Source organism: Sinohyriopsis cumingii, chromosome 15 (genome assembly GCF_028554795.1).
Source record: "Sinohyriopsis cumingii isolate HCF-2022 chromosome 15, ASM2855479v2, whole genome shotgun sequence".
Taxonomy (NCBI): Eukaryota; Metazoa; Mollusca; class Bivalvia; order Unionida; family Unionidae; genus Sinohyriopsis; species Sinohyriopsis cumingii.
The window spans coordinates 104,529,298-104,547,849 of record NC_142975.1 but is presented as its reverse complement, the minus strand read 5'-3'; the positions used below and the strand labels follow the sequence as shown (position 1 = coordinate 104,547,849).

Sequence of the window (18,552 nt, the reverse complement as noted above, 5' to 3'; positions counted from 1 at the left end):
TTTAATCATTGGTATCTTGAGCAATGCAGTCTTCAACAGAACCGTCACTGCCAATCCTTTTGAGTTTAAGCATAACAACGTGGTCTAAATCGAAATCAGTCGCGATGGCAAGACCTTGTGTACTCGACCCTTCGAACCTAACTTTGCCCAGAAGAATTATTTGAGGCCGTACTTGTCCCTGTACGAAGCCACCAGACAGTTAGGAACCAGTACCAGTCACGGCATTACGTACGAGGATTACATAGGAGGCTATGCTTTGTGGGCTTTTAATTTCACTCCAGATCAAGGCATCGACGAGGGACATTTCCACCCAATAAAACCCAGCCAAATTCGAGTGGAACTTCAGTTTGCACAGCCACCTCCAGACCACACGGTAAAAGTGATCCTGTATGCTTAATTCGATAATACCCTAGAAATCAACAGTTTGAGAGAAGTCATTCTAGACTATTAGAAGCCATGGAAGACTGTTATCCCTCTTTACATAGTGGAGAATCTTTGGACATGGAATGTGAGGAACCTGTGGAAGTAGAATCCCAAGACAAAGACGAAAAGGACATAGTGATAAAGTCCAGATGGCCAGAACAAGAACAGCATTTAGTCTCCTGTTTTGCCAAACACTTGGCAGAAACAATTACGGAATTGATCAAGGAAGAGTGCTATGGATGTCAAAATGATCATCCCAGTCAAATTCAGCACGATAAATGTCTGATGCTGAGTCAAGAATAAAAATTGGACGAGTATCTGGAAGAACCTTGCAGTGACATCTCAGAAGAAGCCGTGTTGCAGCAGTGGTATAAAGACTTGCGTGAACTTTTTTTGTCTTCCATTAACGACTCTAAAGATCTATCACTTCGAAGCCCTGTTGGCTCGGAGTGCAGAGACAAAATGAAGAAACGGATACTTGTCAGACAAATTCAAAGAGAAAGTCAGGATTGAATTGATCACTTATCATCACCTGTGAAGAAAACACAAGAAAAAGAAAACAACACAAGCATGGATACCTGGGAACTTTATTACCTTTTGAACCACAGTTCGTACACTGCTTCTTGGAATCCTGTCGTGTGTGCTAACGATGAACTACCTCATCACAAACCTCAAGACCATCAAGCTTATGTGATCAACATGGACGACAGTCATCTCTCAGGAACCCACTGGGTAGCTGCCTACTTTCCTCAAAAAGGATGTGTGGAGTATTTCGATTCGTATGGATTGCCCCCTTTGGAAGACGATATCATTGACTTTATGAGAAGATGACTTTATGAGAAGAAATGCTCTGACAACACAATTCAATAATGTGAAATTACAAGGCACAGATTCCTTGGTGTGTGGACAATATTGTGTGTATTTTCTGCATCAACGCAGTCTGGGATATTCTTTAGAATATTTAGTGACTTATTTTGATCGTCATTCTTCTAGAAACGATGAGAAAGTAGATCGATGGTTTTGTGACCATTATGCTTGTCTTTTGTCTTTAGCTAGGAAACATAGTGTACATCAATGGCCCAATGACTTCCAACAGAGAAAATTTCAATTTAATTCACAACATTGTCAACCTTGTCCAAAATAGATAGTTAATTGAAAAAAATGTTTGTTAGTTTATTGAATTGTTAATTTTAAAAAAAATCAATTGTTAGTTGTGAGTTATTTGAATAAAAAATGTTGCGTTTTGAAAATATTGGGTCTGTCGTTTGTTTCCATTGACTTCTCTCTATCCCTCAAATCAAACTATTTGAGCATTCAGACACTACACCGTGTAGGGATGTTTTCGTTCGCGTCTGCGCTTGAACTATAAATGCAGGGTAGTCTCCAGTCTGACTATCCATTGTTGACTCATCATCCTACGAAGATGTGCTCAAGATTAGCCAAGCTGAACAAAGCTTACATCAATTTGCATCGTGTCAGGCAAAGCCTGATACCAAAGTCTGAAGAGATAGACAATGTCAGAATGTTACAAGTCACTGAAGACCTGATAGTAGAGCTCATCAGAGAGGAAATAAACAGGGAGAAAGAAGAATGGACAGAGAAGTACAGACTTTAGAAACAGCAGAGAGAACAGCAGCAGCAGCAGGAACCTGACAGAGGTTTTATTGACTGCCGTGTCAACACGAAAGAGTTCTCTTTCAGAAGAAGCAGACCCTATCCTGTGGGAAAGTCTGCTGCCAGACGAGGTCGCAATCTTAGATCATAAAAGATTCCATAGATCCTCGTCCACAAAAAACATCCCTTTTTAGGGCTACCCAGTACTCTAGAAAGGGAATACTCGTTCAATTGCCGATGATATGTTAGTCAGTTAGAAAAAAATAGAAGTGTGACTATAAGCCCCTTCATTTTCTGTCGCTTGTCAAAAAATCTAGAGGAGTGATTGTCAGTAAAAAAAGTGAATGTTTCTTTTAAGTCTGCGCGTCTTTGATGATAATATGGGCAATGAAAGTTTTGGTGTCAGGGGATGTTTTCCTTCACGTTCGTGCTTGGCTGATATATACAGAAGGCTCGGCAGTCTGGCTACCCCTGTTCATTCATTAACAACAAAACGATGAGTAACATAATAGCGAAGATTATGGAACTCCACATGCATTTGGAATATGCCAGGCGACTCCTGGATGAGCTGGCTATGGAGACTATAGCAGAAAAATCAAAAATAGAAGAGGGAGAAGAGGAAAGAAAAGTGAAAGAAGAGGAAGAAAAGAAGAGAGGGATCCTGCCTCACCTCTTGCTGAGAAAAGGTTGTGAGGTGAAGCGTATGGTGAGGTCACCTCCACAGGCAATAGCAGCACCACAACCAGTAGCTGCAGCACAGCCACAGCCACAACTAGTACAATGTACACAGGAGGCAAGTAGGCCAATTCATCCTTAAGTGAGACATGTAAGACACAGGGAACAACAGCAACAAGTGTTCACTATCCCTCAAATGGAGGAGTGAGATAGCAAAGCGAATCAACCTCCTTCAGCACTCCCAAGAACAAATATAAATTGGGAGAATGATTGGAGTCGCCGTTGTGTCTGCGGTGCTCGACCTGAAAGGTGTCACCATCAAACTGGTGCTTCTGAAGTTCTAGAAAAACAGCCCTTCACAGGGCTACTCAGATCTCTAGAAAAGAGACACTACTCAATTTGTCAATTTGTGTGAATGTGGAGTAGTGTGAATATTAACACTCACTCCTTTAGTAATGTAATTATATGTGTGTGTGTTTTTGTATGAGCTCATGTACGTTTGTGTGGATAGTAGATTATTGAGGTTTGTAAGCACTCACATATGCTTATGTGGATAGTAGATTATTGAGGTTTGTAAGCACTCACGTATGTTTCAGTGGATAGTAGATTATTGAGGTTTGTAAGTGTTCAGGTACGTTTATGTAGATAGTAGAGTGTGAGGGTTTTTAACTTTCCCTTCTGTGTGGATAGTATAATTAGGTTATTATTTTTTGCTTCTTCCCGTGTGTGGATAGTAGATTTTAGTTATTTTTGCTTTTTCCCATGTGTGGATAGTATATTAGGGTTTGTTTTTGCTTCTTCCCATGTGTGGATAGTATATTATGGTTATGTTTTGTTTGTTTCTTCCTGTGTGTGGATAGTAGATTTTGTGGTTGGTTTTGCTTCTTTGCGTGTGTGGATAGTATATTAGTTTTTGGCTTTTTTTAGCTTCTTCGCATGTGTGGATAGTATATTGGGGTTTGTTTTTGCTTCTTCCTGTGTGTGGATAGTATATTATGGTTATGTCTTTTTGCTGCTTCGTGTGTGTGAATAGTATATTATGGTTATTTTTTTCTCCTTCCCATGTGTGGATAGTAGATGTTGTGGTTGGTTTTGCTTCCCTGCGTATGTGGATAGTAAATTATGGTTTTGGTATTTTTTGCTTCTTTGCATGTGTGGATAGTATATTATGATTTGTTTTTGCTTCTTCCCGTGTGTGGATGGTTATTATGGTTATGTCTTTTTTGCTTCTTCGCGTGTGTGGGTAGTATATTATATTTATATTTTGTCTCCTTCCCATGTGTGGATAGTAGATTTTGGGTATATTGTTTTGGCTCCTCACCACTGTGTGGATAGTTTATAATATGTGAAGTGAATGTAAGGGATGTTTTCCTTCACGTCCATGCTTGACAGATAAAAACTCAAAGCGTTCGTTGTTCGCGCAATTCTATGGAATAAGCAAAGAAGATGGCAGCAGTGACAACTTTATTCAACGATTTGAGAGATAGCTATTTTTGGATATTGGATGGGACACACATGGTGGAAAGGTTAAATAAGGAAGGGAGATTTCCAGGCAGCCTGAACTATGTGAAGAGCCTCAAAGTAGCGAAAGACCTGGTAGAATGGATAATAGAAGAAGTTGAGAGAATTGATTAACCCCCCCCCCCATGTCAAAGTGGGAACGTTAAAACAGGCTCTGGATAATGTTATCCGAGTCAGGTGTTATTTGGAAGATTCTGAGCAATGGTCAGATTGGCAGTTTGTCAAAAGGGGTGTGGACGAGCTCAAGAGAGCCGAAGAACTCTTGAGAAAGGTCATGGATGTAGCAGTCAAGAAGATAAAAGAAAAATGGAGTACAGAAAGAAAGGAACAACAGAATAAAATGAAAAAAGAGGATTTTGAAAAACTAAATCAGAATTTTATCAAAGTCCAGGAGAAATTCAGAGCTATGGGTCATCCAGACTGGATGCCGGAGAAGGAGAAAAAGAAGATGAAAGGATTGATGGAGAAATTGAGAAGATGGCTAAAGATGTCAAGAAAATAGAAGAACCCAAAGGCCCTTTTCAGGGCCACTCATATGCCTCGAAAAGAAATTACTTTCTTGCCTCCAAAGTTTTATATAAAAAAAATGTTGTATAAGTGTTTGTCTCTTGTCTGTGTTATCTCTGTACACCCGCCCTTTGCTCAGTACTGTGACGTCACCTCCCCCCTAGTTGCAACATTGTTACCAATCTCTCCTACCGTGATGTCAGACACTATACAAACTCCTTGTCTGTAAACAGACCCAATAGTCAGATGTTCAATTCAGTGATCTCATACTGAATGGAGAGTCTCAAACGATAATCATCTTTGGCTTGGCATTGTCGTTTCAATGTTGCTAACAACGAATCCCACAAAACAGTGATGAAACCTTCTGCTTTTTGGGGCAGCACCTCAGACGTAAACTCTAAATTTCACTTTGTAGGTGTATGATGTGGTTCTAAATTTTCTGGATGTGTGTTTTTGTGTCTCTTGAATGTGGTATGTTTCAGCAGTTACTGACTGATGTTTATTCATGGTGGACTGTCTGGTCACGGGGGAGACATTGAGTGTGCTGATTCAGACTCATTCATATTGTCTTCAAAATTGCTCTGACGCATGGATTTGAGCCAGTACTTCATATTGTTTGTGAGGCAATATTTCACTCTATTGTCTCTTACTTTCTTCTCCTTTTTCGCTGAAATGGTATAATTGTTAGTGGGTTATTGTTGTAGAGTCAGAGTATCCAATCAGCTCTCAAACAGTCAAGATGCAAGACTCAGCACAGCTTACCCATCTGGTCAAAGCTTTGAGGGGCATTATACAAAATTATATTTCAGGGAAGATTAAAGACTACTCCATCTCACAATAAAAATCAAGATACATCTATATCTTTCAGGAGAAAGGGCATTCAGCTTCAGAATGTCCACATCATGAAAGCAAAGGAACAACAGAGAAAAGGGAGAAAAAGGTCAAGATACCTGTTATTGTAATGAGAAAGGACATTTGTCTTCAGGGTGCCTTTAAAAAAGAGAAGAAAGAAAAGAAAATAAGAGGAAGATAAGGAGAGGTCTTCAGAAAATGAAGATTCCATTCCCATCAAGAAAAGCAAGAAAAGAAGATGAGAAGAAACAGAGACAGAGAGTGAAAGCAGATGAAAATGGACTTTCATGATGTGTTCAAAATAGAGAATATATCCAAAAGCAAATATAGGTACAGTGTGACCCGCTATAGCACGCTCCATTATAACAAAATTTGGATATAACACAGTCATGGTGTGGCACTCAAAATTTCATATGCATGTATTTTTCTCGTACACAAAAAAAACTTTCTTAAAAGTACAAAAGAAAATGTTACAAGTTTATTATCATTTTCGGGAAGAGATCACATTTGAATAATTCAAGATGATTGTGGTGTGGCTCCTGAAAAATTATGTATATTTTTATCGTGCATGAAAAAGTAGTTTTTTGTTCTTAAAAGTACGATAAGAAAGTGTAAAATGTTTATTATGGGATTGCCTAGAGCTTCGCCAATGTCGCAGACTTGGATTTTTTCCCTTCTTAGCAGCAAAATATACCAACTGGTGATTTTTTTTTATTGACGACATTGTTGGCAGTTTTAAGCTTGTATATACAACCATTGGTTTGGAGTGGAGAAATTCAGAGGTCCCATGAAAGGAAGCCGCAAACTGGATATAAAATGCACTGAAATTTATCTATTGTTACATAACAAATTTTTTCTCCATATTGACAAACCATCTTAACAGTGCAGATATAATTTGCTGATCTTGACGTCTAGCATGAGTACTGTATGTTGTGAGATATCAGCTTTTTTGTTGTTGACATTTATGGTAATGGAGATCATTTGATTTCCTTGAAATTGTATACATCATGTGGTCATTACATGAAGATTTATGTTGAACAATCACTTTGCTCTTTCAACTTTTGTTAGAGTTAACTAATTGCCTTTTGTACTCTGCCACTGAATACAGAGCACTAAAGAATCTTGTAGCTTTTATAATTGGTTTTTGTGTACTTGATACATATTAATGGCACAAGAACATTTTTCAAATGGTTGCTTGTCCTGCAGAGCAATTGACTTGAACATTTACTTGTCCTGCATCAATTTTAATGAATCTGATTAAAATGACACATGACATTGGATACGTACTTGAAAAGTGACTTCAGCTTTCGCAGCCACCATTCATATATGCAATCAGACATGTGACATTTCGTAACCCTGATATTATAGTCATCATCTAAACATGCACTTATTGAAAAATCTCTGCATCCATGGTATGACAGAATTTTGATATTCCAGCTTATCTTGCAGTTCTTAGTGGATTAAATGTAGCCACTATTTTCTGAAGAGTTATGAATTTTTTTCAGCTCTGTTAGTCATAGATCGGAAGAGATTGTAAGATGGTTATTTGTCCTTAATCCAATGTCCATTATATGTCCATCCATTAGCATAAGTTTGTTATAACTACTCCTCCTAAATTACTTTGAGGATTGCAATGAAACAACATGCATCCCACACATGGCCTAGTTGGTTCTAAATGAAAATGGTCATGTTCCAACAGCCACTATGGCTTCACAGCAGCCATCACAAGAACCTTGTTATTGCCACTCCTCCTGAACAGGAGGTCAGTTAATTGACATTGGTTTTCAATAGTTAATTTCTTATGATGTCTAATTGGTTCTAAATGGAAATGGTCATGTTCCAAAATCCACTATGGCTGTCACAGCCATCATGAAAACCTTGTTATTGCCACTCCTTCGGAACAGGAGGTCAGTTAATTGACATTGGTTTCAATAGATGATTTCTTATGATGTCTAGTTGGTTCTAAATGAAAATGGTCATGTTCCAACAGCCACTATGGCTGTCACAGCAGATATCATGAAAACCTTGTTATTGCCACTCCTGCTGAACAGGAGGTCATTTGACATTGGTTTTCAATAGATGATTTCGTATGATGTCTAATTGGTTCTAAATATAAATGGTCACGTTCCAACAGCCACTATGTCTGTCACAGCAGCCATCATGAAAACCTTGTTATTGCCACACTTCCTGAACATGAAGTCATTTGACATTTGTTTTCAGTAGATGATTTCTTATGATGTCTGATTGGTTCTAAATGAAAATGGTATTGATCTGATATCTAATACAGTCACCACAGCAACCATATTTTTAATCCTGTTATTGCTACTCCATCTGAATGGGTGGTCATATCAGCAAATGGTTTTCACTAAGTGACCTCTAGTGATGTCTAGTTGGTGCTGACATAGTATGACCGCCATCTTGAAAATCTTGTTATTGCCACTCCTTCTGGACAAATTTAATTAGCCATCTCCCTACATACTACCAGTATTACAATATATTTCAACATGACAACAGTGACTAATAGTGAAAAATGATTGGAGAGAGAGAGAGAGCAAGAGAGAAAAGTGGCACAATGACAGCATTTACTATCAGTAAGCTATTGGTATCGGTTATATATTTCATACATATTGTAGAATTCTATATTTTTCATTTGCATTGCCCAAAGCAATAAATCTTAGCTAACAGCAGGATATGGCACTGAGAATAATTTTCTCATCAACTTGGATCTTTGCTGACTTTACTTACGACAGAATATGAAGAAATGTATTGTGGTTTCAATCCTATAACAGGAACAAAAATGGGTGTCAACAAGTTGAAGATGGTAAAGATGAGCTTTTAATGAGCTACATTGTGTTGTAATCTCATGGATAATATATAGGGTTCAATGACTACAACTAGGCATTTTACTGATACCATAGTTAGACAAGATTGTTCCACAAGGCAACTGTTGATGGTATAAAATATGATTTAGCTTGAAATTGCAAGATACTACATTTCTTACCTAAAGGACCAGTCACATCAAGCTTTGTTACTTATTTCTGAATACAGTGTTCCCTACACCTTTAACTCTGCACCGTCCCTCCAGCTTGCACAACTGGTTGTGTTATGCTAGAAGCCTACCAATTTCTGGCTTAAGAGGTCAAAAATCAAGCTAACTGAGAAAGAAGAAAAATATAATTACTTGAGATCTTCCTTATCAGTGGCTACCAAACTTTGTGTGTGGCTTGCACTAGGGATAACCCTATTGGTTATGGTTGAAAAGGTCAAAGGTTAAGGTTGTAGTAACTGAAAGAAGAGGAATGGTTTGCCACAGTAAACAATGCCCAGTCCTACTCCTAATTATAAGTCTTACCCATGTGTTTATATATCCCAGTCCCACTCCGAATCATAAGCATTACCCATGTCTTTATATATCCCAGTGTCAGTCCTAATATAAGTCTTAGTCATTTCTTTATATAGACCAGTCTTACTCCTAATCATAAGCCTTACCCATGTCTTTATATATCCCAGCCCCAGTCCTAATATAAGCCTTACCCGTGTCTTGATATATCCCAGGTTTACTCCTAATCATAAGCCTTACCCATGTCTTTATATAACCCAGTCCCAGTCCTAATATAAGCCTTACCTGTGTCTTGATACATCCCAGTCTCAGTCCTAATATAAGCCTTGCTCATGTCTTGATATATCCCAGTCCCAGTCCTAATATAAGCCATACTCATGTCTTGATATATCCCAGTCCCAGTCCTAATATAAGCCTTACCCATGTCTTTAGATATTCCAGTCCAAATATAAATCTTATCTGTGTCTTGATATATCCCAGTCTCAGACCTAATATCAACCTTACCCATGTCTTGATATATCCCAGTCCCAGTCCTAATATAAACCTTACCCATGTCTTTATATATCGCAGTCCCAGTCCTAATCATAAGCATTACCCATGTCTTTATATATCCCAGTGCTAGTCCTAACATAAGCCTTACCCATGTCTTGATATAACCCAGTCCCAGTCCTAATATAAACCTTACCCATGTCTTTGATATAACCCAGTCCCAGTCCAAATATAAGCCTTACCTGTGTCTTGATATACCCCAGTCCCAGTCCTAATCATAAACCTAGCCCATGTCTTTATGTGTCCCAGTCCTAATATAAACCTTACCCAAGTCTTTATATATCCCAGTGCTAGTCCTAATATAAGCCTTAGCCTTGTCTTTATATATCCCAGTCCCTGCCCTAATCATAAGCCTTACCCTTGTCTTTATATATCCCAGTCCTAATATAAACCTTACCCATGTTTTTATATAATCTAATCCCAGTCCTAATATAAGCCTTACCCATGTCTTGATATAACCCAGCCCAGTCCTAATCATAAGTATTTCCCATATCTTTATATATCCAAGTCCTAATATAAGCCTTACCCATGTCTTTATATAATCTAATCCCAGTCCAAATATAAGCCTTACCCATGTCTTGATATAACCCAGTCCCGGTTCTAATCATAAGCCTTACCCATGTCTTTATATATCCCAGTCCTAATATAAACCTTACCCATGTCTTTATATATCCCAGTGCTAGTCCTAATATAAGCCTTAGCTTTGTCTTTATATATCCCAGTCCCAGTCCTAATCATAAGCCTTACCCATGTCTTTATATATCCCAGCCCTAATATAAACCTTACCCATGTTTTTATATATCCCAGTGCTAGTCCTAATATAAGCCTTACCCATGTCTTGATATAACCCAGTCCCAGTCCTAATATAAGCCTTAGCCTTGTCTTGATATATCCCAGTCCCAGTCCTAATCATAAGCCGTACCCATGTCTTTATATATCACAGTCCTAATATAAACCTTACCCATGTTTTTATATATCCCAGTCCCAGTCCTAATATAGGCCTTAGCCTTGTCTTAATATATCCCAGTCCCAGTCGTAATATAAGCCTTACCAGTGTCTTGATATATCCCATTCCTAGTCCTAATATAAGCCTTACTGATGTCTTTATATAACCCAGTCCTACTCCTGGTCAGGTGCCTTACCCATGTTTTTATATATCCCAGACACGATGAATCATGAGCCTTATATTTGCTTTTATATATCACTGTCCCATTTTCTATAAGTTGTGCCTAAAAGTCCATGTATAATGACTTATATACCATACAGTCATGCATCTACTGTTGTATATTGATGAATGTGATGGAATATTGTATTTCCTTTAACGTGTTTCTTTATTTCTTTCCTCTGGTTACTTATCATCATTGTGCATTTTTCAGCCCTGCCTTCCCAGCTGGTATATATAACAGATGTGCAGTCACCTACAGACCTGATTGTGTCCAATCTCTCACTCCAGTGCAAGACTTCAGACTGTACATACCCTCCTCCATTCATCAAATGGTACTACAAGGTATGACTGACTGACGGTTACTTTTCTTAATGAAATCATCTCATTTCTTTACAGATCTGTGCAAGAGTAGAGTGGTTGTGTATCAGAGGCAGTGTATCCCCCAGGGGTGTAAAATTGAGGGTGCAAAAAACTCTTAGGTGTCAAAATTGGGTATCAAATAAAAAATGTGGGGTCAAAAATGTACTGCCAAATTTTCATACGACTAGTACTTTTTCACCTTGAAATAGGATATTGCAACTTGCACAACATACTCTCTTTCTCTCTCTCTCTCTCTATCTTTCTCTAAACATACAAAATCACCAACATGCACAATTAACAAACAAATGCATTGTCCATTCAAAGAATAATTTTATTAGTTCATTTTTCTTTTAAAGTCATACTTTTAACAGTCTCCTCAACAATATTATAGCCCAACACATTACATATAAGCAAATACAAAAAGCCAAATAAATCTTTTTAACCAAATGGGAGTTAACTTACTGCCCTTCATCAAATGTGTACTATCATAAGTTTCATTGTACTTCATCCTAGAACATATTTATCCAAATATCAAGGAGGATACTGATTCATTTTCTTTCTAATAAGTTACACTTGAACTTTAAGATCTTTCTTTTATTGCAGTAAAAGTTAAAAACCAACAAAATCTGCAATGACCCGCTGACTTTGTAATCCAAATAATGCATTTATCTCTGCAAGTTTACTGATTTCTATGTTGTGAAATAATGTCTTATGTTATAATGTGTTCTCCAGATATCTTATGGCGAACGAGGGCCTATTTTTAAAACTTCTAAAATCTTGTCATGAAAGGATTATTCACTTTTACAGTCTTTGTAATCACCCGATCAGAAGTCACACCGGTAATCATAATGAAAATTCCAGTCAAGGCAATACTTTTCTCCATTTTTCATTAAAGTTAGATCCACAGTTGCTCTTTTGTGTTCTGCTTCTTTCAGTTTCTTTGCTAATGTTTTTAGTGCATGACGTTTTAATCTGGCGATCACTTTCTAGTGCAACGAGGCTTGATGTTAAATATCTAGAACAGCTTGCTGAGCTCGATGGAAATCGCGAAAAGCTCACGAGATTAGGGGAAGCTACTCCATCATAACATTGCCTATGCTAGTCTGGTTCATTGTTTTATATGTTCCCTGCGTTGCACTTTGCTATACGAATAGAGGAGCGCAAAGCAGGGAGCAAACAAAGCGGGGAACCATTCAATGCCTATACGCGAAGTATATACGATGCCATTTATCATCCAATGCATTGGGTATTAAATAAATCATGATCATATTATGAAAATCATTTGCGTAAAAAAAAACGCACGGTAACAATATGTGTGCGTCAATTTTCTCCAGCGTGCGTCCCTGACGCACAAATGTGCGTAAAGGGAAACACTGATCAGAGGTCATGGTTTTTCATTGTTATGTTTTTAAAAAAATTTGTATTTCAGTACATGCTATTGTAATGTAACATTATATGTTGGACTTGACCTTGTCCAAGACTGAGTTCATTTTCTACTTAAATTTTTAAAAATATTTTATTCTGTCAACAACTAATACATATAGCTAAAATATTATATCTGTGTAAGGGCTTAAGATAAGGATCATTATTAATGTTGGTAAATATGTTTATTTGGGTTTAGGTCAAGAATATTGGAATTTACATGGTCTACATGACATAATCTAGGTTCTCTATTGATAATTTTAGTAATAGGTTTCTTATGATAACTAATTTTTTATTTTGTAAACTTGAGGATTGTTCTAGATGGTTATTTTCCATTAGGTAATAGTTTGTTCTGTTTTTGAAATGTTAATTGTGACCTGAGGTCAGGCAGAAGACTATAATCTTCTCACAGAAGGGAAAATTTTGGTGCTTTAAGATATAGCAAAATCAAGCTGTATTATATGTTGTTCCAATAATTCGTTTTGGGCTGGAATTTATTTTTTCAACTTATTGAATGCAGGTGATTATTTTCTTTGATACAATTCTTGGACAGAGACATTTGCTGAAATTTATAGTGAATTCAAACCTGGAATTATATTACTGTGATTCAACAAAAGACTGTTGACATATCAGCATTATACAAGCTACAACAGACACATCAACACCTTCAGCTTTGGAGTTAATTTGGATTTGTACTAAATTTTATGCAGCACTTTACATTATTAGGACTTGCGTCTGTAATTCTAGGATTATTTTGAGATTCTGTTTGTAATACTATAAGTTCTTTTTCATTTTCATTTTGTATTCTAGGGATTCCGAAGTAAATTATTTATTGAATTTTACAAAGCTTGTTGCAGTTCACTCTTTTCTGTAACTTATTTTAAGACCATAGACTCATAACAAATTCAAAAGACATTTCCAGTATTGTGAACTAAATTCCAATTAATCCTAACTGTCCTATCACAATTTCCAAATGTTCTAAATGTATTCCAATAGTCTTAAATAGCCTGATATATGAGACTGATGTAATACAGAATATCTTCTCAATAATCCCAAAGTAGTGTTCCAGTCCAAAAAGCCAGTGAGCACTTTATAATTCCAGTGAATTATTTAAATAAATATTTCCTCTCAAAATACATCTGAACACAGCTGTAAAGGTTTCCAGAGACTGATTATAAAACAGGAATGAATAATTGTTTACCAAACCAAATTCAGATATCCATTGACCTATGATGCTATCGATTGCTCTGGAAAACTCAAATTTCTGATGGAATATTCCACCAAATTGTAAAACAAGTTCACTTCCAGAAACTTATAAGCTTGCAAACAAGGTTAGTCCTTGAATTAAAACTTGAGTAAATAGCTTAAAAACATGAAACAAGTCAGGTACATACAAATGCTACACTCGATCACAAAAAACAATAAAGCAACCAGCATAAATCATACATAGCTATATGTAGTGGGTTAAAGCAGTCAATATTATCGTCCTGTTCATCATGTATTGTTGCCACAGAACTAAGATGGGACATAATCCACTAATCCACTATGTCAGTTTTAATTAAAATCACACAAACTGGGTCTTTGATATCAAGGACTATGAAATTTCAAGCATGGTTGCACCCCTTATTTTGTTGGGAAAGATTATATTTGAGCTGACTAATTTAGGTTAATTGTAGGAGTTTTGTGTAAAGAATTAACTTAAATTTAATTAGTGATAACTTCAATTACACATGCATGTCCATCAAACAATGCTGACTACAATCTTCATTATAAAAAAATAACTTTCGTCAAAGGAAATCAGCACCAAACTTAAATTAAAGCAAAGGAATCTGATGAATTGTTGCATTTTCCAAAGTCACTGGAACACGTTTATTTTGCAGTGAAAGTTTCAATTTTGCAGGAACAAAATATGTATGTTCTGGTCACGAACAACAGCAGGATAAAACGGAAATTAAATTTACAATCTCTTGAAATGATAGATGTCTGGCCATCAAGTTAATTGAAGATAATGTGTCTAGCAAAGATGTTTGTTTTACTGTTTTCATTTGTTCACATGTCTTAATTTCCCTATGAAGTGCCTCATCCCTTGGGTATCCTTGGCAAGATGATAGGTCAATTTAAGTACATGTACATGTGGCATGTAAACAGCTATAACGATGTGCTATATGCGACAGTTGAAGCGAATTGTTTAGTGACAATCGGATATAGATCAAAACAAGGACTAGCAATATTTTATTTGCGTTATTTGTGTTTCCTAATGGGATGCGAGTCATACCTGGATTTTATGACGTGATCTATACTCAAATTCATGGATTTCTTATACACATGTAAATTACTTTACGCATAATGGACTGTACTACACAAATTTAAGTTGTCAATATGCAAGTATTTTTCATACTAATATATCTTCATTTAATCAAAGGCATATATTTGTACCCGCTTATTTACCACCCCACCCACCCACGCTGGCCATGTTTTAGGTAAATGCATCATTTTCTTCAGCCAAAGGAAACTGTTGTTTATAACACTGTTCGGTCTATAACACAGTTGAGTTCTAATGACCCCAGCCACCGTGTTATAGAGGGTCACACTTTATGTAAATTTGTTATGTGTTTTTCATTTCATGAAACTCAGTTCATTAAAGGTGTACTTTGTCAACCAATCAGAGATTTCTCTAAGTTTTGATATTGTTTGAAATCTTTACATAATTATTATCAGGGGTCGTCATGTTTAAGTTGAAAAAGGAACAATAACTTTTGTCTCCTGCATCTTTTAGAAAAGTGGATTATAATTGTGGGTAGTCCTTAGATGTACACAATTGTTTTAGATGGATGGTTAATTTTCTTTTCTTTAAAAATCTAAATATTTGAAGCATTAATTAGTGGAAATCTGAATGTTGGTTTTTTGTCATCTTCTCCCTGAGGTCTATCCTGTGGGTATGTTAACCACTGGGTGACAGCTTGGAACTGCTGAGATCCCCAGTTAATAACCCCATATATGAGACAGCTAGAAATAAATATACTGGTATATACAATACAAACCATGGGTCATGTCCCGTGGCTTGTGGATTTGCCCCTGAGTCATAACTTTAAACAGTGGAGATCCACATTCTAATCATGTACTGGTTGAAAGACATTTGAATAAATCAGAAAGATTTCTAGTACAGACCCCAAGGAAAGAAACTTGATATTGGCTCATCACTTGGAAACTGTTGAGGTCCCCAGAATATAACTATATATAGGTTCAAAGGGCATAGGGAAACAGAATTAGATATATGTTCAGCACAAACCCTAGCTTGTGACACAGTGGATAGGAAGTTCATCCTGTCGCATAACATGTAAACCGCTCTAGTGGCCTAGTGGTTAGAGTGTCTGCCTCAGATGCGTGAGGTCATGGGTTCAATCCCTGGCCGAGTCATACCAGAGACTTTCAAAAATGGTACTTAAATCTGCCTCGCTTGGCGTTCAGCATTAAGAGGTTAGTGTTAGGACTGGTCAGCCTGGTGTCTGGATAATGTGACTGGGTGGGACATCATGCTACATGTCTGTGGCATGATGCCCCAGTGCTAGACATCACAATAAATTGCCTCACTGCAGACATCGTAGCGATATGACTGAAAGATTGTTAAAGCTACGTTAAAAATCAAAGTCACATCACTTCACATCACATAATATGTAAATTTTAAGATCTCCATCCTAGAACTATAAATACATTTAATGGACACATGCATACTATCTATCTCTCTGTCTCTGTCTCTCTCTACAGTATTATGAATAAAATATGGTAGACATGTCTGCAGTAAGATTTTTGACACCCCCCCCCCCCAACATCTTTCTTTTGCTGACAGTCTGAACACATAAAATATCAAACATACTATGTGCGATCCAAGAAATAGTAGCATTAGTAATTGAAGTGAAGTGGCCATTGCTTGGTTAGAGTCATACAAGGTAGAGTCATACAAGGTACAAGATACACTGCAGATGCAGAGCAGTCACAGGCAAAACCAACCTTAACACCTATGAAACTATGGTAGATGTTTTACTCAAAAGCTTTATTATCTGTAAATCCGCTACACAGTTGATTTTCCATTTCTGCCCACACACTCTTGAACATTACCGGACTAATTATTTTATCCTCATTTGCCACGGAAAAGAGTTTACTAATCCAGTTGAAACTACTAATTAGTATGGCTGCAGTCAGTATAAATGTAATCATATCAAAATAATTTGCTAGCTCCACCCGAGACACTGGTTACTAATGATATAGCCCTCACAATAGTTCATATGACTGTCATGGTTGTGTTTCCAGTTACACCAAGACCAACTGTTGTTGCCATGGCAAGCCCACAAATAGCATCTTTAACCAAATATGCTTTTTTATATTTCACTTTCAACATGGTTCTCTTTTAGATTTCATGTTGCAGCTTTTGCTCTGCATCAATTATTTTGTCATGTCGGAAACATTCAGGGGCCATCATATTTCTTCTGTTAAAAGTGTATTGGTCTGAAGGACATGAGACACTTGCATGACAGGCAGACCTTGTCCTAACTCATCAGGTTCAGTTGTAGTATACACATGTGCTTCTAACCAATTACACTTTTTTTTAGTGGTATTACTGTCGTAAGATTATAAAAATTCTCTTCTTGGGGAATATTTAAATCTCAGGCAATTGTGCATTATGTGGGTCTGATTCCATTTTCATTTAGGAAAATGCCAGTTATGCCCAGCACAAATCTTAGGATGTGACACAGTGGTTAGGAACTTAATCATATCTCAAAACATGAAAATGTTTAAGATCTCCATACATTTACTGTGGGCATCCTAGAACTACATATACATTTAATGGGCACACTATCTGTCTGTCCATCCATCCGTCCATCCATCCATTTATCTAGAATTTTCACCAGGTACATCAATGATTCACATTCGACCATCTACACTTCCAACAATAAGGCCTTGTCAGAAAGAATCATCGCATAACATTGGTAACCATCACCATACATGAAAATACATGTCAGCATTGAAATGCCCAAACAACTTCAGTGTTCCAGTGAAATGTAATAAATAGAGTATAATGTCATGAAGTGATGTTGAGAAATTTGCTGACCAGTATTGTTGTTTTGATGCCAATTCATATATGACCACAGACTGTGATATGCATGTGCATTTTTATTGGTTTTATAGTTAATCTGAATTTATTCAGAGACTTCCTGATGACTGCTTAACAGCAGTGAAACTTCAGTCACTTCTAAGTTGTCAGACATCATCAGTATTTTGGTCGTTGTCTTAATATCTAAGTTAAAACACCATGAACATATGTTTTTAAGCAGTAAGACCATGTTGAATACTTATTTGCCATGTAAACTATATCATAATAGTACTTGGTGGGTGCACATCTGTGGTATGTGCATGAAATGACATCATTAACACAGTTCCCAGCTGCATAAAAAAGTTCCTATAAATGTGATTCACAGGGTTAGCACAGGCATCCACAATGATAATGGTTACAATCCAACTTTACGATCAGCGGCAACTGCACCATGCCATATTGCATCATTGGTTTTGTTCTAGTGGGTTGATGTGATTGTGTGTTTGGCCCTTAAAATAATCTTGTTAATATCTATGCAAAATATGTGACTGAGGGAAATTGCATGCCAAAATCATAATGAGTCTCCATGAAGTTGTCCCTAATGCTGTGCAAATCCATTGTTATAAGTACTGTTAATGCCTACAACACTGGCATCAGCATTACGTGCATGATTTCGAAATGAGGACCCTAATTGAATACTATTCAAACTCTGCATTAGCAAATGTGCTCTTAGTAGATGGGCCAGATGTTCTCATCTAATCATCACTGTATTGGCCAGGTTCAGTAATCATTATGGAAACATCAACATTGTCCACATTTGATTTGATTTTGTTTCCATTGATGGAATAACATGCACTGTTGAAAATTGCTATAATTCTATTGTTGACAAGTCCAACAGTGGTATTGGCAGGGTAAACAATGCCATCAGAATTATTTTGTACAAGTTTTCCCTCAATTTCCAAGAATGCCTGAAATGGAAGATAAAACCTAGATGTATCCTGCACTTGTAATTCTATTTTTAATATATTGGTATCC

The 18,552-nt window shown here is 36.9% G+C and overlaps 1 protein-coding gene across 1 annotated transcript in view; it reads left to right on the top strand.

Annotated features, from left to right (window-relative positions):
• The window catches only part of LOC149782413 (nephrin-like), a 113,211-nt gene that overhangs the window by 33,701 nt on the left and 60,958 nt on the right, over window positions 1-18,552 (top strand). Inside the window, exon 3 of the mRNA XM_089935134.1 lies at window positions 10,858-10,988. Within this exon, the coding sequence (XP_089791260.1) occupies window positions 10,858-10,988 (131 nt within the window). The remainder of the gene's footprint in view (window positions 1-10,857; window positions 10,989-18,552) is intronic.